General features: G+C 37.0%; 1 protein-coding gene across 1 annotated transcript in view; it reads left to right on the plus strand.

Annotated features, from left to right (window-relative positions):
- Positions 1 to 24,973, plus strand: part of STK3 (serine/threonine kinase 3) — a 123,352-nt gene that overhangs the window by 60,376 nt on the left and 38,003 nt on the right. Inside the window, exons 9-10 of the mRNA XM_072329996.1 lie at positions 8,000 to 8,192; positions 16,413 to 16,588. Of these exons, the coding sequence (XP_072186097.1) occupies positions 8,000 to 8,192; positions 16,413 to 16,588 (369 nt within the window). The remainder of the gene's footprint in view (positions 1 to 7,999; positions 8,193 to 16,412; positions 16,589 to 24,973) is intronic.

Raw genomic sequence — 24,973 nt, forward strand, 5'->3', positions numbered from 1 at the left:
TCATGTGCTTTTATATTTCTCAAAAATAATCTTGATATGGATTATAAAGTTATGATTGGGATGTGATTTTATTTTTGTTAAAATTATCGATCTGTTTGATAGGAGGTGTGATCTTTGCTACTGCTGAACATATTCCTTGATAGCTTGGCAAGCCAGGAGTGAAAAAAAGTTGGGAAATACTTCCCTTCAATAGAAAAAGTGGAGTTGTAAGTGGTTGAAATGGAGAATGCTGACAGTGAAGTGATGAAAAGGGATTTATTTATTGACAAGTACAGTTTGTCAGCAATCTATATTATATAGTGAACTGTGAATAGTACAGGAGAGACATAGACCTGTCCAGAGGAGGACCACAAAAATATCCAAGGGGTGGAATGATTCTTCTTTGAGGACAGGCTGAGAGAGCTGGGGCTGTTCAGCCTAGAGAAGACTCCAAGTTGACCTGTCTCCGGAGGTGTTCAAGAACAGTTTAGATTTTGTACTGAGGGAAATGGGTTAGTGGGAAGCACTGGTGGTAGGTGGATGTTTGAACTGGATGATCTTAGAGCTCTTTTCCAGCCTTAATGATTCTACGATTTTATGTTGTGATAGTGCAAGGGGAAATGGTTTTACACTCAAGGAGGGTAGTTTTAGGTTAAGGAAAAAGTGTTTTATATTGGGGGTGGTGAGGCACTGGACCAAGTTGCTCAGAGAGGTGGTAGATGCCCCAACCCTGAAGACTTTCAAGACAGGGTTGGATCAGATGAGTTAAAAGGTGATTTTAATAATAATTCAGTTGTGACAGTGGCTTTTTGGATCTTGCCACTGACTTTCAATGCAGTACTACACTGTAAGATATTCCAGGTTGGTTGAGAGATGACACCAACATCTTTGTCACTTGCAGTTGCTCAAGTTTCTGGTCAGCTAACAGCACAAAACATGCAGAGTGGGACGAACTATTTACAATTTATGTAATTTGAGAAGTTTTCTGTACTGTGTGTCCTGACTGCGTGCTATTCACGTGTTCACAGCGCAGTGCATTGAGCCTAGAAGGCTGGAGCAACACATAGGTGTGACTGAGACCAGAATTAAGTTAAATTCTGTACAGTGTAGATTTCAGTTTGTAAATCTTCCTAGGCAGAGATTGATGAATGGATCCAGAGGTTCTTAGAGCAAACCACAATAAAAAGAAGGATAAAATGAAAGCATTAGCACATTTATGTTTGTTCAAGGGAAAAAAAAAGAAAAAAAAACACCAAAAAAACTAAACCCTGAAATCCTCAATTTGAAATAATGCTTAATTTCCAGATTGTATATGAAATTGGAGTCACTGTGCAGTTGGAAGATAACAGCCACACAGCACACAAATTCTGCAAAATGATCCTTTAAAGTGGATTGGTCTCAGTGATATTGCTGTGGAGCTCTTACCATAGAAGTGCTAAGGCAGTCCCAGGCCTGAGAAATACTTGCAGGAGCAAGTATTGGTGTTAATGGTAAGCAGACAGTCTATCAGTGTTAAAGGTCTCTCATGGGCAGTGATTTGAGTTCATATACTGTTGAAAAAGAATGGTTTGAGTTAACCTGTCTGGGGCATGAATTTATTGCTCTAAAACCCCAAGAATTTCCTATGTAAAGCTGGAGCGGTCATGCTAATTACTCACTGTTAGGTGTGCTGGGAGCCGTCAGGAAGAAAGGTGTAAGTGTTCCAAGTGTAACGTTCTCTTTGTTAGGAAACGGGATTTGACCTTGACCGGCTATATTTGAATATGTATATTTAGTTCCCTCTTCGGGTTATGTCTGTATGGTAATGGACACATGGGTTTTGAGTGATGTACATGATGGAAAGTGGAGTGGAAACTAGTGGGTGTCTTTGAAGAAATAAGTCAGTTGCAAAAATTTCACTGCTGTTTATTTAGTTTTCAGGATCAGTTTTGGATCATTATTCTTCAGGTGAGGAAGAGTCCCATCTCTAAAACTGCTTCCTATCTTTTTGTTTTTATGACGTTCTGTGAATCTTTTGTAGCACGGGAAGCTGTCAATCATAATGTATATAATTGTTGCCCTTCTAAAACTTCATTATATGGCTGTAAATAAATGGCCACGTTAAATGCAATCTTCATGTCTGTATCCTTGCAGCAGATATATAATATCATTACGGATTGTGCGCTCTGAATTGATTTTATGCCTATTACAAGAGCTGCTTGTGTGATGAGAATGCTTTCTGACAAACTGACATGTTTTGATAGGTGCTGAGGTAATTGTACAGATTTTTTTAATTAAGCAAAAATTGCAAGTGGTTTATTCTACAGAAGGTTAATCCTGATATCAAAGTTTAAATGTTAGCTTAGGCATTGCTAAACATGACCAATCTCTTCTCTTGTGCAGTATTTGAAGTGTGATGTGAATTTGAGTCTGAGGTTGGGCAGCTGTATTATGGGAATGCAAAGTGACTCGTTGCCTGGCAGCTCGCAGGAAACATGTCTAAATATTTATTTCTGTGGCTCTTTAAAGGAATGAGCTAATAAGCAATTCCTCCTTTATGTTTTCTTCTACATTTTAATGCCTCTATTATGTGAAGAATGCTTAATTATTTTAGAGTACTCAAATGAGTAAATACTTCTTCTGTAATTCATTCTGGTGTTTTCTTAGAAAACTATCAGCAACTTGGACAACTGTCAGTTATCAGTTATTCCTGTCTTTAGGCTTCTTCATTCACTCAGAAGCTCTTTTGGTTAATCATATATTATTTATAGGAAGGTCTTTCGAGATATCAAGAAACAATCGCTATAAACATTCCCTGATGTTTATATTATTTATATTGTTTAAAGGACACGTTGAGTCATTTAAGTTATTCTGCCCTTTAAATCTGCTACACTAGTCTGTATTTTTAGAGGTTTTAATGTTTACTCAAATGTGCCTTTCATGTGTGCATGTATATATCTATTTATCTGTAGACAGGCTATATAGATCTGCAGCTCAAACAGTGATAAAACTTTCTGATCTCATAGCGTTTTTTCTCTTAAGTTAAAGGACATTTATCATATGTAGTAATTGATTTTGACTGCAGTCCTTTAAGTGTTGTGAAATCAAGAAAGAAATGTATAAAGATGGCTATGTTGTGTTAAATATATCTACCTAAAGAGCATAAGCAGTTTTTAGGAGCATGTTGTTCAAGTCCACAGCAATTTGGACCCAGAAGGTGTGAGCAGCATTGTTTGTAGGTGTAGCAATTAAACATATGTAGAAAAAAATCTTGAATGTTGTGTAATGACTTTTAGTCTTCATATGTAGGACTCTCGTAATCTGCTAGAATTTCAGTCTGTGCTGAAAGTTGTCTTGATGTGTTTTGCTGATGCCTTTAAACTTCAGCATGCGCTCAGTACTGAGCAAGTACTCAGGTTGTAGCTGGGCTTTGTAGGTGTTAGGAACTTTTAGGAACCTTGTTCTTGACCAAAATGTATTATGTGTTTATGTAGCTACTACAGTGCTTTTATAAAAAGATAGCTGTGACTACAGGCACGTTTTTCGAGGGTGATGATGAAGTGTTAATAGTAAATGAAATTATTTTACGGGATGCTAAATTTTGCCAGCATGTAAATCTTCCTTTAATGTGTTGCAAACTAGTTGCTGTCTTTGGTGCCATCTAGTGTTTTTTTAATTCACACAAACCACAGTTAGAGATTTCAGGGGGAAGTTGGCATATTTTCTTGTTTGTTTTTCTTTGCTAGTCTTCATCCCCCTTTTCTCTATGAATTTTAAAAATATGACTGAAAAATTCCATAAACCTTGATCATCTCACTTCATTTCTTTATATCCCATTTTAGGTTCATATGTGATACACACACTCACCTCAACTGAACACTTCTCTTGTGTGTCAGTATCTTCTGTGTAACAAGCATTTCTCGAAGTCTTGCATGCTGTTACCAGTACCTTATCCTAGCAGTAGAGTCTCCATGATTTACATCTTCATGCTTTAAGGATTTGCTTAGTTAATCTTATAACTTACTTTGGTAGATGAGGAGAATTAGTCGCATAGGGCGGCAAGGTATTAGTAATCTTCTACATATTCTTAGGGAATCATAGTGTTGTTTGAGTTGGACCAGATGCCCTTTAATGGTTCCTTTTAACTCCCCTGCAGTGAACAGTGACACCTACAGCTTGATCAGGTTGATTGGAGGCCCATCCAGCCTGACCTTTCGTGTTTCGAGGGATAGGGCATCAGTCACCTCTCTGGGGAACCTGTTTTGGTGCTTCAGTACCGTTATAATAAAAAACTTCTTCCTTATATCCAATCTAAATCTCTCCTCTTTTAGTTTGAAATCAGGTTCTAACTTTGAGATATAATGTTGCTCAGAGTTTCTGTGGCTGACTGAAATTCCTTTAGCATTTCAAAGATGTTAGCCCTCTTACTCACATGTATCAGAAACCTCTAGGAAATACAAATGATACTAGTTGCGCACAAGAGAATGGCAGATAGTTTAAAGTCATAGTTAGCTATTCTTATTTCTTGATTCTTGGATCTGTTTTCATAAACAGTATGAGAACACGATGCTTCAGCTTTAATACTTTATATTCTTTGGTAATTAAAATGAATATTGTATTTGTTTTTATTTAATCAGGGAGTTTACCTTTTTAATAACAAATCAGAAATTCAACATCAATATTTATGAACTGTAAAGTATGAATCATAATTTGTTCCAAGGAATCACTTTCATCTGTCATATAAACACGCACTTACATAACTTTATAGGAGTATTCTGTTACTTTTTCAGGTCCAATATGATCTGCTGTAGTATTAGCTAAATTTCCTACTCGTGAGCAATACTGGCAGGATAATTCTGGAAGCAACCTGGCTTATCCTACAACATTGATTATTTTGAGATGTACACAGGCTCTGAAAAAGCTTCTATCGCTCTCCTTCAGTAGCTCATTTCTAATTTAGAACAAGATCAGAATTTTTGTGTGCATCCCTTTTGGGGACAATTTTGTTGGTACTGAGGTTGGCTTTTGTCATTCTCAGTCTTCCAGGTTCTGGATGACAGCTGTTCTCTATGCTGAAAGATAATAGTAAAACAAAGACTTTTGTCACTCTAGGTTGGAAAATGAAGTGTTATTCCTTGAAAGAATCCAGATACTTGGTTTGGCTCAGGAACTAAAAAAATCAGTATTTTTAATGAACCAGAAGATCTTAAAATGGGCACTTATTCATTCACTTTTTGCTTGTTCGTATTGGTGGTCACCACTTTCTTTTTTCTTTCTCCCCACTTGTAAAAAAAATGTATAGAATTTAAGCTTCAGGAAGATGTATTTCATTTCTGCATTCAACTTTTCTATGTGGATATTATTAGTCAAGCAAACATGTACATCAGATGTTAACTCTGTTTTAATCTCAACTGTTTCTGTGTATTGGGGATGCTTCATGTTTATTAAGATAAAAAGCCGTATATCCTGACTTGGTTTTCCATTGTATAGCAATACTAAAAGAAGCACTTATCAATAAACACTTCAGACACTTCTCAAATACAATGCAAAAAAGAGAGAGAATATTAGAAGAAAATACTTTGCCTTCCTAATAACCATTTGGGAAGGGAAAAATATAGAAAGCAGTGAGATAAGTGTGAATCGGGGGAAAAAAAAAAGAAAAAAAAGAAAAAAAAGAAGAAAATCAAAGTTGCCACCAGGAGGAGCACTACTAAAATATTCCTGTTTATTTACAGACACAGTCATCTGGTGCTGTATCTGTAAACTGTCTTTAGGAGTATCTTGAGTTTTTAAGGGTATGGTGCTACACAGAGTGTTTTAGCGTGCAGGTTAGAAATGAAATTTAAGAACTCTGAAATATTTACAAATTATAATGTGAGAAAGTGTGATTCTTTTGACATTTGACAGTTTATTCAAATCTACTCTGTATCCTGGTTTCAGTGCACTGTGTTGTTAGCTAGATTCTGAATCAAAGTGAGATCTGTTTTTGTTTCTCTGGGCCAGGACAGAATAGAACTTGTTGCAGGAGCTGGTCTATTGGTACTCTTACTAAATATGGTTCTCTGTACCTACTTTGACTACCCATTTGAGAAACAGGCATTCGCACAGTGTAGCTGCTTCTTGCAATTACATTTGTACAACAGGCAAGTTGTCTGCCATGTCAGGGAATAACAGGAAGGGAAAAGAGCTAGTTCAGTGAGAAATAAAAAGGGCCAGAGCTGGAGATCTGGGTAACCGCATTTCTTTATTTTTGCACTCCTTACAGGTTGTTCCATAGTTAAAATATGAAGTATATTAAAACCAAACAGATTTGAGCAAAAGGAAAAAATCGTTTTTGGGTGAAATGTTGTTTTAATGTTCTGTGTAACAACAGGCATGTTACTTGTAATTGGCACATAATAACAACCGGCTCATTACTTGTAATTTTCACATAATAATAACAAATGTTATCTGATATTTTTATGATATAAGCAGTGTAGCTGGAATATTTTCCTAACCAGAGATATTCTATATCAGGATGCAATTGAAGTTCTTTTACAGTAGAGAAAATGTATACATACATGACTGTTTTCAGTTGGACTGGGAAGTTTATAAAATCAGTGAAAGTAGTATTTACATGTAAAATTTCAAGATTTGGCATACAGTGTCTTGACAGCGGTGGGTATTATTTCTTGTTTAGTCAACGAGAGAAGCATTAAAAATGTACTCATGTAGAAAATGCTTGTATGCATTCGTGAAGTGCTGTGCTATTGTGCACATGGTTGAAATCAAACTGCAGCGATGAGTGGCATTTCCCAACAGTATTTTCAAATATCGATATTCCATATAAAATTAATAATTCATTAACTGGATGGTCATTATTTCTCTGTTTTACATTCCTGGCATATTGATTCAAAATCATAGAATCACGGAATGGGTTGGAATGGACCCTTAAGATCATGTAGTTCCAACCCCCTGTTATAGGCAGGGACACCTCCCTCTAGACCAGGTTGCTCACAGCCCCATCCAGCCTGGCCTTCAATGATTCCAGGAAAGGGGCATTCACCACCTTACTGGACAACCTGTTCCAGTGTCTCACCGCCCTCATAGTAAAGAATTTCTTCCTAATATCTAGTCTAAATCTACCCTCTTCCTGTTTAAAACCATTTCCCCCTGTCCTGTCACCACATGCCCTTCTAAAAAGTCCCTCCCCAGCTTTCCTGTAGGCCCTCTTCAGGTCAGTACCAGGCCCCTATAATGTCCCTCCAGAGCCTTCTCTTCTCCAGGCTGAAGAGTCCCAGCTCTCTCAGCCTGTCCCTGTAGGGGAGGTGCTCCAGGCCTCTGGTCATCTTTGTGGCCCTCTTGGACCTGCTCCAACAGCTCCATGTACCTCCCATGCTGGGGGCCCCAGAACTGGATGCAGTACTTCAGGTGGGGTCTCACAAGAGCAAAGTAGAGGGCCGGAATCACCTCTGTTGACCTGCTGGTCACACTTCTCTTGATGCAGCCAGGATATGGTTGGCTTTCTGGGCTGCAAGCACACGCTGACAGCTCAAATCTTCCATCAACCAGCTCTGCTAGATCCATCTCCTTGGGATTGCTCCTGTATTTGTGCTTGGGATTGCCCGTCTTCATGATGGTCTGTCAAGACAGGGTGTTGTCAAGGTACTAGATACAAAACATAGTACTTAGTTAAGGGTGATTGCCTTGGTGTGATGACCTACTACAGAACAACCAAACAAGACATGTTACTGATTTTTAGTCCCAGAGAAGCATACAGAGTCTAGAAGATCAGTGAGATATGCAAAGCTGGGTGCAAAAGTGGGACATGTTTCTGGTAAATCGATAGTGCTGTAAAGCTGGCAGATAGGATGAAGTTTTTTCTTTTACCATTATAGGTTGCCTTTTTTTCATGTTTTTTTGGTAGTATTAAACCTGCTAGTCTAGCAGTATAGCTAGGTCATGTGAAGAGATCAAGTACAATGAATAAGCATCTAAATTATTGCTTCTTAACTTGGTTTTCTGAAATGCTCTGCTGCATTCTGACCAGTGTTTCTTTTAGGATGAAGATGAGCTGGACTCGCACACCATGGTGAAGACCAATTCAGAGAGTGCTAGTACCATGCGGGCCACAAGCACGATGAGTGAAGGCGCTCAGACAATGATTGAACACAACAGTACCATGCTAGAGTCAGACCTGGGGACCATGGTAATAAATAGTGACGATGATGAAGAGGAAGATGGAACCATGAAAAGTATGTTTTTTGTTTACTTTCCTTTTCTGTTAATAATGCAATATGGTTTCTCATCTTCTGTGAGAACATTCTATCATCAGTGTCCTTTAAAGGTCAAGTTCAGTGGTTAAAAGTCAGGGAGAGAGCTGTTTGTTTCCATAAACGCACTTTGTTCTTCATTGGAGAAGGGCAGATATAGTGGGGGATTCAAAGCACTACATGTAGCTTTGGTATTTTGATGAGTCTTTATTGAGGACTCAAAAATTAGCCTCATGTGAATTCTCCCTTCTACTGCCTGTCACTTGCATTTTGCCTCCTGTCCTGCATCCATTTGAAGCAGCTCCAAGGAGCTATACTCAAATGGTGCGGTTGTGTGGGAAGGTGCTGTTTCAGTGTCAGTGTTCCTGGAAAAGCATTGCAACGCTCCATGGATTCAGCAGTAAGTTCTACAGATTTTGCTGCAAAATTATTTTGTAAATTCATGGTGTTTGTTAAAATTTAATTTGCCAATGCTTGATTTAAGGGAATGGCCAAAACATATTAAAATAAATTAAGAAGTCAAAATCAACTTCAGTGGTGTGAAAGATTATATAACAAAGGGTGGATAAAGGGTTTCCAACGATGAAGTTGTCAGTTAGACTGAGATGTGTATAATGTGTTTGTTAGACAGCAAACATACATGTTTACATTTGATCTGTTTGTTACTTGGCTGAAGACTTCGCACTGAATTTAAGTTAATCCATTAATTTGAAAGGGCAGCATCTATAGGTGATGCTGTAGCTTTAGTGCTTGATTCTATGAGGCACAATGTAATGCTTAACTCCAGGCAACTGTTTAAATAAATTCATTGTATGATTTACATCAAACAAGATTGCATATCTGTTTGTGTGCAAAAACCTGCTGTAATTTGGTTGGGAAGATTGTTTGGAAGTGTAAATAGGATGCGTTTTCCTTGTTGTTGAATGTACAGCAAACTGGGAGGAGAGGAAGATGTGCTCATTTCTGCTTTTTTTCCCTGTTTGTTATTTTTCTGTTGTTGTTGACTTTTTTTTTCCTTCAGTGTTCTTAGCAATAAAGCAATCGACCTGTTGATTAGTGTTTAATTTGAGCAGGGTGATTCACCTCATGCAAACAGTGCATGCTTTAATTTGTTCTTATGCCGACACAGTATTTTACCTATTAAACTGCGAGGGTAATGAAGGGTTAGATCAAGTGATCTTAAACTAACACATTTCAGCAAGTTAAGGAAGTGAGCAGTGATGGTGGATATTTGGAAAGATTATAAGCAAATAAAATAATTCCCATGATGGGATTATTGTGGACCTGGGGACTTGTGCAGTTTCTGTAGAGCCTTTCAAATCACTTAAGTTGTGGTAACTATCCATGCCATTTTTCTATGTGCTGAGGGGGAATAGTATGTTAGTATGCCAAACCAATTTAAAAAAAAAAAAGCCCTTACACTGCAATCTCTTATCCTTTTAGTTTCTTACATTGCTGAAAACTTAAAAAAACAAAACAAAGACATGTTCATATTTTCAAATTGAATCACTTTTGGTAGTGATTCCTATTAAGAAGAGGGATTGCCTTTCTGTACCTTGGGGGTTAATTAGTGTAGTCATTAAACTCGTTCTTACATCTCATGAAACAGGAGAATGTAATCTCTGAGACAGCAGGCTTTCTCCCTTTCCTCCCCTGTAGCTGCCTCTCTTGGTACCTGTAACAATAAGGAGGGAACATCAGCACTCTGAAAGCAGCATGACATTTTCCTCATCCATCTGACAAGGGCAGGCTTGGGTTCCTGCTCTTGCACACTGAACTGACTGCATTTTGCATTAGATGTCCAATGCTTCAAAGTTAGCAGTAATTCAAGAATTGGGTACCCACGTCTCTCAGCTGTAAATAAATCATGTCTACTTTAGCTGCTTTTTGTCTGCTTCTGTGATTCATGTGTTATGGACTGGAGCAGGAGCAATAGCAGGTGTCCTAAAGAAATGTCACTGGGAAGGTGACAGCATGCAAATCAGCCCTCTCCTTGAGAAGCAGACACAGGTCTGTGCTCCTTTGTGCTTGACAGTGATACGAGATTTCTGTATCATCATCATAGTATCATAGTATTGTGCGAGTTGGAAGGGACCTTAGAGATCATTGAGTCCAACTCCCGGGATTCGAGCCCTCTGTGTAGCAGAGCGGCACTTCTACCCCCTGCTCCACAGGAGGGGATTCGAACCCGGGCCCCCTGGTGTTGCAAACGGGAATTCTACCGCTGCGCCACCGGAGGCACTGTGTTTGGTTGCCTTTTCCAGCATGCAGCATCCCAGCAAAGTGGGCACAGTAGGCATTTCTTATATGTTTGCATAACTCAATAATACTACAGCAGAACAGGTAGCTTGAAAGTGCTCTTCAGTACTTTTGAATAACAAAACACTTGCAAACAATGTGGATAAATAAACTTAGTTAACTAGGGAGAGGGATTTTTTTTTCCTTCCTAGAGACACAAAATACTTATGCGAAATGTTTTTGTAATGCTCTTGTGTTTAGTTTTGCATTTGTTTCCCTCTGTCTTTTGTTTCTCTGCTCAAGGACAAAATAAGAAACAATAATAATTTTTTTATAAGTGCCCGTGCTTTGAGGCCTCTGGGAGCCATGACAGAAAATAATTAAAAACATGCATATATTTTTTTCACAAATAGTGGGTTGTACCCAAATAAAACAGGGATTTGGAACAAAGAGGTCTGTTATCCTACCCTAACATACCACATACAGCCTAGCAATAAATAACATTTATGCTTTCCTACTTCGCGTGCCTGTATGTGCCACGAGCAGAGATGATGCAGTTTGTACCTAACAGAAGGGAATGCAATGCAGAGTACGGAGATGCGGGAGGACAGAGTTAAATCTGGGAGGTTTAGCATGGAGTCGAAGAAAGGTTGAGATTGATGGCAGGTAGCACTACCGGTTACGTATCCAGTGTAAGAATTTGAAAGTAGAATTAATGAGAGTTGATTTTATTAATAAATTTGTTACTGTTTAAAATCCATCCTGTGGAAGAGTGTGCCATAGGAGTCAGTCTTTGTAACAGGAGGTGACCACTTGGTTAACTGAAGCACATGCCTATTAGGATGGTCCCACGGTTGCCTTTCAACTTAAAAAGCTATTTGTACGGTTTTCTTTTGTTTGTAGATGTGAACATGTCTCCATGTGACAACTTCTTGGGCAGATACATCCTTTAGATAATGCAGAAGAGTATGTAGTCAGTATTAAGACCTAAAGTCTCAGAGATAGTTCTTTCCAATCAAGACTTCATTCGAAGATGTTTCTGAATTGGGAAAGTTTTCTGTTTTACATTTATTTCTCATAGTTAATTTACAAGAATGAATGACTGTTGTATTTATGGTGGGGCTTTGTAACATCTATCTCATTCTCTACTGTGGAGTCTTAGCACTATTGTAAAATCCAGTCAAGTGATGTCAGTATGATACCCCTGTGCATTCCTGTAGTAATAGAAAAGAATAGCTGTGCTAATAGAAGTTAGAAAGGCGTGACTCTTTTCCTGTAGCGCTGTTAGTTATTCCATGTTGGTTTCTCAAATGTTCTCATAAATGGCTTTTAAAATTACTCAACAACCTAATTCAGACAATACTTCTCTAATTATCTCTTTAGTGCTTCACTTATTATCTCTGGAGAATGATCTCCTCTGTAAAAGGGACTCAGACCCAGAGAATTCTTTGGATCTTTAAGATACCTCTCTTGCAGTTTAAAACAATTCTTAAAAATTGCCTTCCTTTTCTTGGCAGTAAGGATGTCTGAGTTTGAATGGGGTAATTATGAATTTATAAGAACCCGGCAAAGAAACTTAATTATGGGTTGATTTCAGCAGTGCTTTAGCCTGGGCATTGGTATTTCACTGATGTAGCTTTGTTTAAGTGAGAGAGAAAAAGATGGTAAATGCCTTTATGCTTGTTACAAAGCTGTAGACCTGCTCTGTAATTGGTAATTAAGTTGCTTGCTTACTGCATTAGCAGGAATAGGTTTTACAAATGGGATCTTTTTCGAAGAAAAAAAAAAACATGTTGGCAATTCTTGGTCAAGAGCTGTTGCAAAATGCTGGCTTAACACGGATCTCCTTTATTTTGCAGACAGCAGAAATAAAGCTTCACTCAGCTGGAGCAGAGGAGTGAGTTCATAACAGGACTCTCATTTAGTTTTTTTGCCCTTTCTTGCCCTTTGCCATTTCTAGAATGTGGAAAAAATAGATCTAAAGTTATTCAAGTAATTTTACAAGTCCCATTCTCAGGTAGAAAGGAAATATTTTGTGCAGAAAACCTTTTCCATATAAAGCTTTTAAACTTGAGTTCATGGACTCTTCAGAAAATCTGGAGGCTTTATTTAGTTGTAAAATATCTGAATTTTCCACTTAAATAACCAGTTGCAGTTGTCAATAACAGAGTATATTGTAAAGCAAATGGAAATCTTCTCTTAGGTGATAGAATTCTCAATAGTTTAAGAAATGCCACTTTTATCCTTACATTTTTCCCTCTTAGCTGTCTACCCTGTGTATTGAATGAGACTTGGCTTGGGTGTGCAAGTCACTAGTATGAAAACTGCAGAATCAGTAGTGAGTACTTTGTTAGGCATGTATTTGCAGTCAGACATTTCCTAGATGCATTTCTTAGTTCTCTGTTAGACTCCCAACTGCTCTGGTCTAAGCAAATGGTGGTCAAATAGATGGTAATTGCCAGGATAGGGAAGGCTGAGAAACTTGTGGCTTTAGGCAAAAGCAGAAGCTTTCCTTTGTAGATTTGCAGACAAAAGAAACAAGAAATTGTGGAAAACACTTCCTTAGGGGATGTAGGCTGAAGGGATCTCTTCTGCACCTGCAGTCTGTGATACAAGCCACCTGGACAAGTTTAGGAGGTGGAAAAGGTCTTGAAACAACTTGAGGAAGTCTCTGGAGCAAGACCTTGTTGGTTTGCTTTCTGTTTTGTTGTTGTTTTTAATGTAGGACCACTGGAGTCCAATACAACAAATTAAGTTCTTTTTGTATAATGATTAATAGCAGTTTTACTTACATGAAGATATGTTATGTTATGTGGGACTTTTGATTTAGAATTGATGCAAAACATGCTAAAATCATAGTGCAAGTGTATGTTACACTCATCAAAACTTTGGAATTGCAGTGTGTGGTTCGTACAGAGTAACAAGATGATCCCTGTTAATGTGTCTCTGTTATACGCTCACTCTCTTGACACTAGATGTCCCCACTTGCTGGGAAGGATTACATGGGTTACAGGCAGCTCAAGCTGGAGAAGCTCTCTTTGAAGTTACTTTGTTAGTTGTTCAGTTTTTGAGTCGGTGGTGGCCTGAGCTACATACACAGCCACAGCAGTATGGAAAGAGTAAATAACTTGGGGAGGTACACAGTATTTAATGAACTCTGGGATAAATGTTTACATCACCAGCTGGCATAGTTGTTCATCAAAAATTAGTCTTGTCTTTGTGTTGAGGTGAAGCTATTTTTCTATGCAACAGCTGCGATTGTACACTATGTTAATCCCTGGAGCTTCAGAGTGTGACGAAACCTTGCATTATTCTCTTAATATCACGGGCACATTGCCCTTGCCCATCATCTGAATTTTCTCCCACTGTAGGGGATTAGTGGTTGGTCACAGGGATTTACACCTTGCTAACATCAGTTGGAAGGGGCACCTCAGTGGAATGCAAGAAAACCTGGAGGGCATCAGAGATCATTTGGTGATACTCATACTGGATTAACTGAAGAGGGGTAATGCACAGCTGGATTTACTGGATTTAAAAGCAAGGTACAACTGGTTGGGATTGATAGTCAATGGCAACTTGGCTGTAGTGACAGTAAAATAGAGAAGTTGAAGAACTTGAATGAGAAAAAACAGGTATAGATCCTGAATTTCAGGGGATCAGATCTTGACTTACTGTATTATTTGTAGATGGTAATAATAGTTTATTGAAGGGATTTTAAAGGAATTTAAAATCAATTCGATGTTAATACCTCACTACTAGAATATATATCTATATATATAGTGATATATATTTATATCACTATGAGAATGTTTTTCTTTATAGATGACATCAATTGAATTTGATCAAAACGTGCATTAGAATGTGTTTTCTTTCTTACTTTGAAATGCCTATTTAGAATTAGTTTTTCCTGTTAGAATTCTTTTAGTTACACCGTGTTTCTGAGACCAACAGATTGGGCCAATGATGTAGTACTTAAGTGTATCTAACACAGACACGGTTAATCTTCTTTATGTCTTAAGGATGAAAGTCACATAAAAGCATTCTCTGCCAAAGAAAGAACTGAAATGTGAAAGGTCCTCTGTGTAGTGTCTTATCTTGTTGATACAAATAATGTTTTCTGAATTTATACCTTGCTGAAATACAGATTCTTCGATTTTTACCCATTAGTACTTATTTCTGTATTGTTTGGCATCCCTGCTGTTTCCACCTTATCCTATTCACAATCCATTAGTCCAGTGATCCATAAACCTCATTCAGGCAATTTGAGTTTTGCAAGGCAAACCTGGGAGCTTCTGGAGAAGGATATCTGCTATGCAGTCTGCTAAATTCAAGCTGGAGTTTAGTTCCTGGAATATTTTTATATAGGAAATGACTGCCATAAAATAAATAAAATAAAATCAAATAGTGAGTAGAGGTAACTAAGATGTAGGATCAGAGAAGAATATGATTGCAAATGAAAGAGAACTTGGTTAAAATTGGGGGTGGGGAGGTGGGATTTGTATGGAAACGTAACAGACTGAATAGGGGAATCATTACAGAGTGGAAGAGTAGCAACTGGGCTGAGTGCAGTAAAGTCTAGGTTAAAAGGCAGGGCAAAATAACGCATTCAAAAACCCAGGAGAAATTGTACTGGCAGAGATGAAAGGATAAATCTGCATGCTCTGAAACAGAGCAGTGCCAAAATGGATTAATGAAAAAGGATTGCTATTCATCATGCAGCAAAGTTAGGTTGAATGTTGAAAACACCATACAGAGTGAATGGGTTATCACAGGAAAAGATGATGAGATAAAAGGTGAAAGTGGAGGAATAAACATCTGATGAATTAATGAAAGCAAAAATAAGGCCAGATGTGATGATAAGCAACTCCTAGTGCTTGTGCTAACAACGAGCTCAAAAATATTCTTCCAATGTTATTCCTTTTCTCTTTTTAAAACAAGTAGTTCATGTAAAAATTCCTCATTCTTTTATTATGCTTATAATTAAAGGGCATAGTCCTCCCTGCGTTTTTTTCCAACTTGTTTTTTTATATTTTCCTTCCTGTTTCGTATTTCACTTGTAGAAATATATTTCATTTCACTCTATGTAGAGAGTATTATACTGTAAGCAAGTATGCATTTCATGAATCATAATGCTATGCAGAATATAGTCTCAGAGGAGACAGCTATGTAGAACTGCTAACACATTTCTTATGTTTTATTTATTGTTCTGTTTATTAATGAACTTATTTTGAAACCCCACAGATGAAAACAAATCCAAACCATCATTTAGGGTTGTAGATATTTTTTTATATATATTTATGTTCAGGAAAAGGACGATAGACCAGGGGTTTGCGCTGGTCTTGATCTGCTTCATAAAGCTCTTGCAGCTGTGTAGCTGATAACAAAAATCCTGCAGGGTTTCCACACCATAAAGATGGGTGCTTTACAGCCATCTGGAAAGTGTGATCCCATTATATGCTGAGATCGCAAACTGGCAGCAAGTTTGATTAAGCAGCGTTTAGACACCATTTCTGTGGCTGTTTTTTGCAAGTCCTTCTAAACTGAAGTCCCACCTTTTGTGAAAATGCAGTGTTTTGTTACTTTACTGCAAGTGCATGTGGACTAGGCCTTAAAGTGAAGGGCATTCAGCACCCAGAGGGATGCTTAGCACCTTGTGTTATTCAGTTTCTATAACAACAAATAGATATCACATGAAGTAACTTCTAATATTATCAGTGTGTGCAGCTCTGAAATGTCTTGAACATTTCTCCACATTGCATCTTGCTACAAATATACCACACTCCAGCTATGAGCTTTTATGCCAAAGATCCTCAGGGGACAAATGGAGGCTTGCACCACGTACAGATGACTGTAATAGCCTCTGTAAACTCCAAGAAACATAGTAAATTGAGTTAATTCTATGGTACAACAAATCGAACATCTTTAAATTGTTTTAACTTATTTTCTGTTTTCCTTTCAACTAAGGAAATGCTACTTCACCTCAAGTTCAAAGACCGTCTTTCATGGACTACTTTGATAAACAAGATTCTAAGAATAAAAGCCCTGAAAACTGCAATCAGAACATGCACGAACCTTACCACATATCTAAAAATGTTTTCCCTGATAACTGGAAAGTCCCTCAAGATGGAGATTTTGATTTTGTAAGTACATTTTTATTGTTTGCTTTGGTAGATGCTGTTTATTTTATCTGTGCCAAAATAGTTAATCTTGTTTTATAACTATGTTAATACAAGGAAAATAAGTGGTTTTTCAAGAATGCTATCCAATTATCTAATCTTCATATCTCGTATTGGCTGTGCAGTAAGTGTACTGGCAGAACTGGGGGACCTTTCTAATACATGGTGCTATATGAAACTGTAACTAAACTTCTTTGTAAGTACAGATTTTTAGTAAAAAGTATTTTTGATTCTACAACTTACCTTATAAAAACTTTCAAATTTGACCCAGTTCTATTAAAATGTATTGCTACAGGTGTGGGATATTGTCATGTTTTGTGAATATCTCAATGAGACAGTAAGCATTTGAACATAGATGGAGACATTAAATGCATCCCCTCTGAGGAGATTAAGATTACTTACTGTTTTGAATGAGCCAAGTTGTTGATATTGTTCCAATATCATGTAGCCCTCTTTATGGAATTACTGTATTTAACATCAGTCTATTCTAGGGCATTTTTTCCTTCCCTTTCAAAATATGGTTAGGGTTTGTTGGTTGGTTGGTTGGTTGTTTTTTGTTTTTTTCCCCTATGTTACACATTATAACAGCAGCAAAAAAAAGCTATCTAAAAGTACATCTTAATTTTAGGACACTCTCAAAGTGGTAGAAGTATCTCCTGTTTATAAAATTAGAGACAACTCGACCTGTTTTTTGACTTTTCTTGCATTTGTTTCTGATATTTTTTAGCATTGTTAATGAAAGAATTTATCTGCTGTAACTTATACATGTTCTTCACTGCAGTGCAGTAGCTAACTGTGATCACATGGCACCTTTTTGAAAGTACACTTGGGGTTTGGAGAAAAACATTGTGTTTAATTTTAGGTGACAGCTGTAGGTGTGGGATTTTTTTTCCAGTTTTCACTTACTGCATTTCTACATAAAGCTGACTCTTAAATTTTAAGCTACTGGAGTAAAGCCAGTTAAACAGCACAGTACAAGCTGTTGCTGCCAGAGAGTTTTGATTGAGTTAGATTTTAGTTTGGGTGGGCTTTTTAGGCTTTTCTTTTCTTCAAACCATATAATGTAATATTCATCATCCTGATAATTGAACAAAATAATTGCTTTCATTAGTCATTGGAAAGTGACTGTTCTTTAAGTGGCAATAAAATTGCCTGTAGAACAATTGAAAATTTATTCTGTCTTTTCCATCACTTACTGAGAAATGCAAGTAGAAATGATTTTTTTTTGTAGAAGCTGAAGATCCTGATTTTATAAGTGCTTATTCATGAATAATTTGCCCATGAGTAATCCTATGGAGCTCATTGATATTGCTTATACATGCAAGTTTTCTTGTAATAAGTTTGTCCTAGAACCATGCCCCGAGGAGCTCTCATTTTCTAAGTATGTGTGTAGTGTGTGGTAGGCAAGCATTGCTGGTAGTTTTAGTATGACTGGCACATGAATGGCCTCAGAAGTTGCATGATGTGCGGTTTGTCCTTTGCTCTCCGAAGAGGCAGGCGGCGCTGAAAGGCTTGTCACTAAAAAATTATTCTGATCTTGGAACAAGTAGTGTTTAAAAGAATGAAGAACTGTTTGCACGGGCGATGAATGTACTCAGTCCTGGAGGGATTTTGTTTTAAACATAACAAAAGTCAAATACTTCCATAGCTAAGTCGGCCTAACAAAGAGTTCAGGAAGATTCGTCAATAATGGATGTCCTGCTTCAGAGCAACCCACTAACGAATCTGTTTCTCTGAAGCATGTGTTGCCAGGTGATGTCACACAGCAGACTGGTTTTAACAGCCTGATGATTTGAAGCATAGGCAAATATTATTTATTAATACTTTCTAGAAGGAGTACTATTTATCTTTTAGACAGTGAGTGGCATTATTGATAAGCGGCCTACAGGAGACTTTCTGAAAGGCTAAATCAGTGGGCAGCATGCATAATATATTGTCCAGTTTTTGTAAGATGAACATGAATGTTTGCCGTTGCTGACATGAAGTCTCTAAATGATTCATGAAAAGGATAAATAATGGAAACTTTTCCTAGTAAATAATTCTATTTTGGTTGGAATTAGATTTAGTGGGATCTAAAAAGGGATCCTGACATTAAATGCTGGCAGTCATCATTTTATTTAACAAAGGAATTAATATGCTAGAATGAAGGTCTAAATGAAAAAATCTAGCTGAACACTAATACACGTTCCTGCAATTCTGTCTTTCAATGAGGGAGGGGAGGGGAGCTCTGTAAGCTGGAGATCATCAAACTTGTTTCCCGAATGACACCATTACTCTAAGAAACCTTTCTTAACCACATGGCCATACAGGCCACACATAGCGTGCCACTGCTGGCACCAGCATGGCTTTACCTGCAGGCCCTGGCAGACTGACAGTGCCATGCTGAAAACAGTTATTTGAGTGTATCACTTGGAAAGACTTCAAAGTTAATTAGTGCTTGGGGTCTCCTATGGCATAAAATGGAGAAGGAAAAATACCACTGAGAAACTGGTGAGAGACTCGAGGGAACAGCAAGGAGGAATAATCCTTATCATTCCCTGCAAATAATCGGTTTACTTATTTCTGTATGTAAGATGAGACCTGAGGAGATAATGCTTCAGACCAAAGGATATGTTTGTGTTAGTTGTCAGCTGTATTTTATCCTATTACTGGTGTATTTTACTGTTTGATAAAGGAATAAACGGTTATTTAGTTTTGTTTAAATAGACATGTAATGCAGATGTAACAGCCTTACACGCTTGCTAACATTTTTAGACGATGTAAATAAATTATGCAGGAAATTGTAAGTTGAATAAATGAATGTGTAAAATAATGCAAAATTAATTTAGCACTAAGTCTGGTTTGAAAGTTTTTGTGTGGGCATAGTTTTCTGTCCTGACATAAATGTTTTAAAATCTACTTGCCAATGAAAATAGAAGATTGGTCCAAGAAAATAAGATGCCTTGGTCACCAATCTGAGTTTAAAAATAAGAAATGTCAGCAACGTTTTTTCACTCTGAAAGTATGTATTTGGGATTTGTTTGTCACTATTGAAGTCCATCTGTTTTGCAAGTCAAGAACTGCTCATGTTTCTTTTTCACAAATGCCATATGGGAGATCCATCTCTCTCCTGTTGAATGTTGGTCCTGCTGGACTTCAGTCTCTTGATCAGTCTGTGCTGGTTATGGATGTCGTGTTCCATGAATTGATGAGGGACAAGTTTTTGCTGTAGATCTTCAAGTTCAGCATTGTATTGAATCAGATATATTACAAATAGCTTCTCATGAGACTTAGTTTTGATACTGAATAGCCTATATATATGTGGGTGGAATATATATATATATATATTTATAGGAAAAGTATATATAGTGTTTATATAGATGTAGATAGTGGAATATTATGCTATTCCAAATTTGCCCTAATCTGTGTGCTTCAAGGCTAGGATGCTGTTTTCCATGGATGAGATGTGGGTGTTTTTTGTTTATTTCTTTTGTTGTGTTTTCTACATTTTTTTTTTTTTCTTGCTCTTTAAAATACATAGATATATACATAGATGTATATATAATGTTCTTCAATGCTATATTTTCCGTGCCTAGGAATTTTTACAGGTAGAGCTTTTTGGTTTTGCTTTTTTTTCCAATTTTAGCTTTCAGTTATTCTGTTACCTATTTATGTTCTATCGAGGTAAATTCTGGAAGCCTCAAAATATGGGTCTTCTATATCAGTGACTCTCAGGTAAATGTATTACTGGTGAAATGTTTGTGAACATTTTGTTCAGTTTGGCATTTCAAAAAGGGAATGCTCAAGCTCTGGATATAAATGTTAAAAAAAAACCAACCAGTGTTTGTTCAAATGTCAGCTTTTACTAAATTGCAGTATATACTTCACACTCTCAAAGATCGTTGTGGGTTTTCTTTCTCAGTGATTACTTCTGAATACAGGCAATCATTTTATGTTTCCCTGTTTTTAAGGCATTCAGCAAATGTTGAAATTAAATCAGTATTTCCAACTCTTAATTTGCTCAGTTTTTTGGGGGATTAAGTGATGCTTTATTCCCAGTGAACCTCAGTGTCAACAAAAAACTACTCATTGTGAAGGAGAAGAGGAATCATGTCATTGAATAAGTAGTAATGTTTTTTATGACAATGTGAACAATATAAGAAGCTTTTCATAATGAAACTAAATTGCTGGATGGGCCAACTTTTGGTCTTTCTGCCTCGCAGCTCACAAGGCAGCTGTTTGGAATGGAGTACCAAAATAGGCTGAATGATGTGGTGCTTGTTTTGGCCACCTGAGTGACCAGTCCTTTTAAGAACAGTTATTTTTTAATAGATGGATAAAGCCAGTTTCTATTATGATAGCTTTTTCCTTTGTATGAGGAGGTTTTCCATCAGCTTTGTTCATGCTGGAGAGAAGCTTGTGTTAAATGAGGAGTATAACTAAAGTTGTCATTGAAGCACATTGCTCAGATTTATCCTTTTGCTTTTTATAGCATTTGTGGTGTTTTTTATATATAGCTTTTGTCAGAGTATTTTTTTTTATGAACATTATATAAGGGTTTTCGCAACAAATGTGGTGAACTTTTAATAAGGAAAACTTGCTTGAAACTTATTGTGAGGAAGAACAGCTAAATGTTAGCTTGCAAGAGTAGCGTGCTATTTTTACATATTGTGAATTACCTGTTTCTTGCATTTGTACTGTCTACTGAGATCATGCCAGTTTAGGTCTCGTTAAGATACACAATCACTTTATAAAACCTCTTGCCCCTTTGGAAGGTGTATTGAATTAGCATGGGACACAATGTTAACAAAGCATTTACATGAACTACAATGAAGTGATATCAACCAATAATAACTTGTGAGTTGAAGCTACTCAGGTGCTCAAGTTCACTTGCACTGATTCAATCTATTTCACTTTAAAATTGAAAACAATTTATTTTGTTTTAAAATATTGATGATAACTTGTTAAAAGGCAAATCTATTTATTGTAGCAATGATAGGGTAATGATTTCTATCTTTAGTAGAATTATTTCCAAACAAGAATGGTATCCAGATTGTTAAATATTAAACAGTGAACATGTAGATCATGTTTTGCAGTAACTACAGTATCATGTTTAAGTAGATGCATTTTGGGTGACTTAAAGATTCTGGAATAGCAACAAAAATTTTAAAAGCCATCTGTTACCCTAGGCAGACTATTTCCTTGGGTTTCAACCAGATCAAATACATTAGAATATAATCACGATGGAATAATAATATTGCTCATATCGAGTACCATATTCATATCATTTGGAAACCTATAATGTGACAATTGATTCACAAAAATGAAATACCGTAATATGACTGAAGATGATAAAATAAAAGCTTCATTTATAAAGCTAGATTGAGTTCACTTCACTGAAAATGCCTCTTTGGCCAAAATCTTGGCTGCTTTACTCTGATTTTATTTAAGCAGTCGATGAATTCATTTGATAGAGTCTTCTTTCTAGTTTATGGAGTGAGTGTATTTCCTCTAATTTCAACCCTTTCAAATCCTCTGAGTTAAAAGAAAATTTTAAATGAAGTATTAATATATGTTCATTTTGCTTTGTTTTTCGTTAGTTGCATGTGGCATTTTCAGATGCTGACAGGAAGAACATCATAGAACTGAGAGAACTGCATGCATTATCTTATCCGAGGGAAAAAGAAACATAGGTGTCTAGGTTTATAGGAACTGTTTGTAGATAAGATAAACAGAAAATTACTTGCCAGGTCACAGTTAATAAAAGTATTATTGGTGTTAGCAGTTAATCTCTGTGCAGAATTTCATTCATTTCAGCTCAGAGGCAGCTAGCAGACAAGAGACTGTGTAATGAATGTAATGGGTGTAATGTACTTTATCTTTGTTGTTTCATGAGAAGAATGTGAATGTCAGCAGAGGAGATTTCCTGAGCTCCTTATAACAGAAGGTCAGCGCAGAAGTTTAGTTGTGTGTGAACTGTCATTTAAAAAAATAAAAGATGTGGGGAATAATTCAGCCGGAGAGCTCTCAATATTAGGAATCCAGCATGGATAGTTTGTGTGCTATCTGTGGTTGTATCGTACAGCTCTGCAGGCATTCAGTATGGGAGGTTGCGCTGGCCTGATGTGTAGACTAAAAATACATTATTGTTTTATTTTTTTCCCTTAGGCAAAGAGGACAGACCAACCTATTAAACTTTTGTTGTTTTTTTTTGTTTTTTTTTTTTAACTCTGCAAGTCTGGCTGATTTAACTAAATTCTGTTTGGGTAGTCCAACCACAAAAGGAGAATTACTTCAACAACAGAACAAGGGAATTTACTATGTGAACAGAGTGTTTCTCCAACTGGTATTGAATTTAGGAGCCTTTCTCTTTGAGTATGGCCTTTCTCCCATTATTGTAGAATAATTGAGAACCTAGCCTGAAAAATTGGTGCTATACATAAATATTTAGTTAGCAAACAGAATCCATTCTTTCTTAAATTGTAGGATTATTTAAAAGCTGTTATTCTGATTACTGAATTATTCATACCAAAGAGCTGGCACTGTTCTTGGGCAGTTTTGGAATGTGAATCTCATATGACTTTTGTATCCTAAAAGTGCATTGAAGACACTCTCTAGGCCAAAATGTTTTTTTGCATTCTCACGTGAAAAACAAAATCATTACCATTCATACATCTCCTGAGAACAAGAACTGAAAGGCTTAAATTGCAATGAAGTATTTGTAGTTGGACAGCAAGAAGAACGTCTCACGGGATAGCGAATTACTACAGCAGTTTGCTTGGAGGGTAGTGGAAGTTGTTGCTGTTGTTGATGTTAAAGGCCTGGTCACGTAAACATATCACGAGCAGTCTTGGTGGAGTCTGCTTGGAGCAGAGGACTGTTGTAGGTGACCTCATCTTGTAATGTCTCCAGTGGACTTAAATCCTGAGAGGTTTTAAGCTACTGCTGGTGGTTGAACTTTATAATCATAGAAGCCTTTGAGTGCAGGTAGGTCATTACAAACTCAAGCACTCAAAAATAGCAACATACCTAATTTGTTTATTAGATGTCTTGGTATTTTGGAGGATCCAGACCTTGGGTAACCTTGACAGTTTTCACAATTAGAAGTCAAATAGCGTTTCCAAACATGAGTCTGCCTCTGGAAAATTTCAGCCAAGGTTCAGTGAACCGTGTTTTCTCTCCTGAAAGTTAAAGCATCCCTGCTGCCCTTGTGTTTGCCTCATGTCTAATAGCTTCAATGTGCAATCTAATTTTAATGTTTTTTTAGTTAGAAAACAGCTTCTACTGAGAAGGCACTCCAAAATTTGTTTTTCAATCAATTTTCTAATTCATGGTATAGAGTTAAAAATGAAACTGCTTTACTCTGAGGAGTCTAAATATAAAACCTGAAGAGGCCTAAAAACCACTTTTTTTTCTCATTAGTACAAAGTGAGTCTGAAGTGTAGCCCTAGTGTATAAACTTAGTTATACAGTGTGCCTGTAATTCATGAGTAGTTTGAAGAGAACAAGTGAAAGAAATGAGAGGAACTGATGAGCTGGAGCAGCACTGCTTATTTAAAGTAACATCTTGTTACCTCAATAACTAGCTGTCTATACTCATCCACCTCTTTGGGATCCTTGGGTGGCATAGAAAGGTTGAACAAGTTTTAGAGGATTTGCTTTTTGTGCATCACAGAATCACAGAATGACCAGGGTTGGAAGGGACCTCAAGGATCATGAAGTTCCAACCCCCCTGCCTGGCAGGACCACCAGACTTCCACATTTACTAGATCAGGTTGCCCAGGGCCCCATCCAACCTGGCCTTGGATCAAAATAGGTTTGTGTTCAGTTTTGTTGGTGGTTTGTTTGTTTTTTAAACAGATATTTAATCCAAATTGTTTCCATGTTGCATAAATCACTCTTAAAAACAGGACAGTGTATCACACCTCTGTGTGTAATGTCTGATATCCAGACTGAATGCTGACACGAAGAGGTGTGTGTACCACTTTGTGCACTAAAACAGAATTCTTCAGAATCATTTCTATGAGAGCATCATGTAAATTTACCACCAAGAAACATAATCTCCTGATCTTTGGTATGTTGGTTAATTAACATTTGTATAGCATCTTTGTAAAGATCTTTGTTTTATGTACATTTATATTTGTGTTGGTAACAAAATAGCAGATTTTACCTCTTATTCAGTATGGAATTATCTTATTTTTGTCATTTTAAGTGGTTTCCAATTTGTTCTTAGATCACCATTTATTTAGTCTCTGTTGTAGTTTAACCCAGCAGGTGGCTGAGCACCACACACTCCCACATCCTAGAGGAATGGGAGAGAGAATTGGGATTAAAAAAACAAGGTAGAGCTTGTAGGTTGAGATGAAACTA

The sequence above is a fragment of the Excalfactoria chinensis genome, chromosome 2, assembly GCF_039878825.1.
Source record: "Excalfactoria chinensis isolate bCotChi1 chromosome 2, bCotChi1.hap2, whole genome shotgun sequence".
In the NCBI taxonomy this organism is placed as follows: domain Eukaryota; kingdom Metazoa; phylum Chordata; class Aves; order Galliformes; family Phasianidae; genus Excalfactoria; species Excalfactoria chinensis.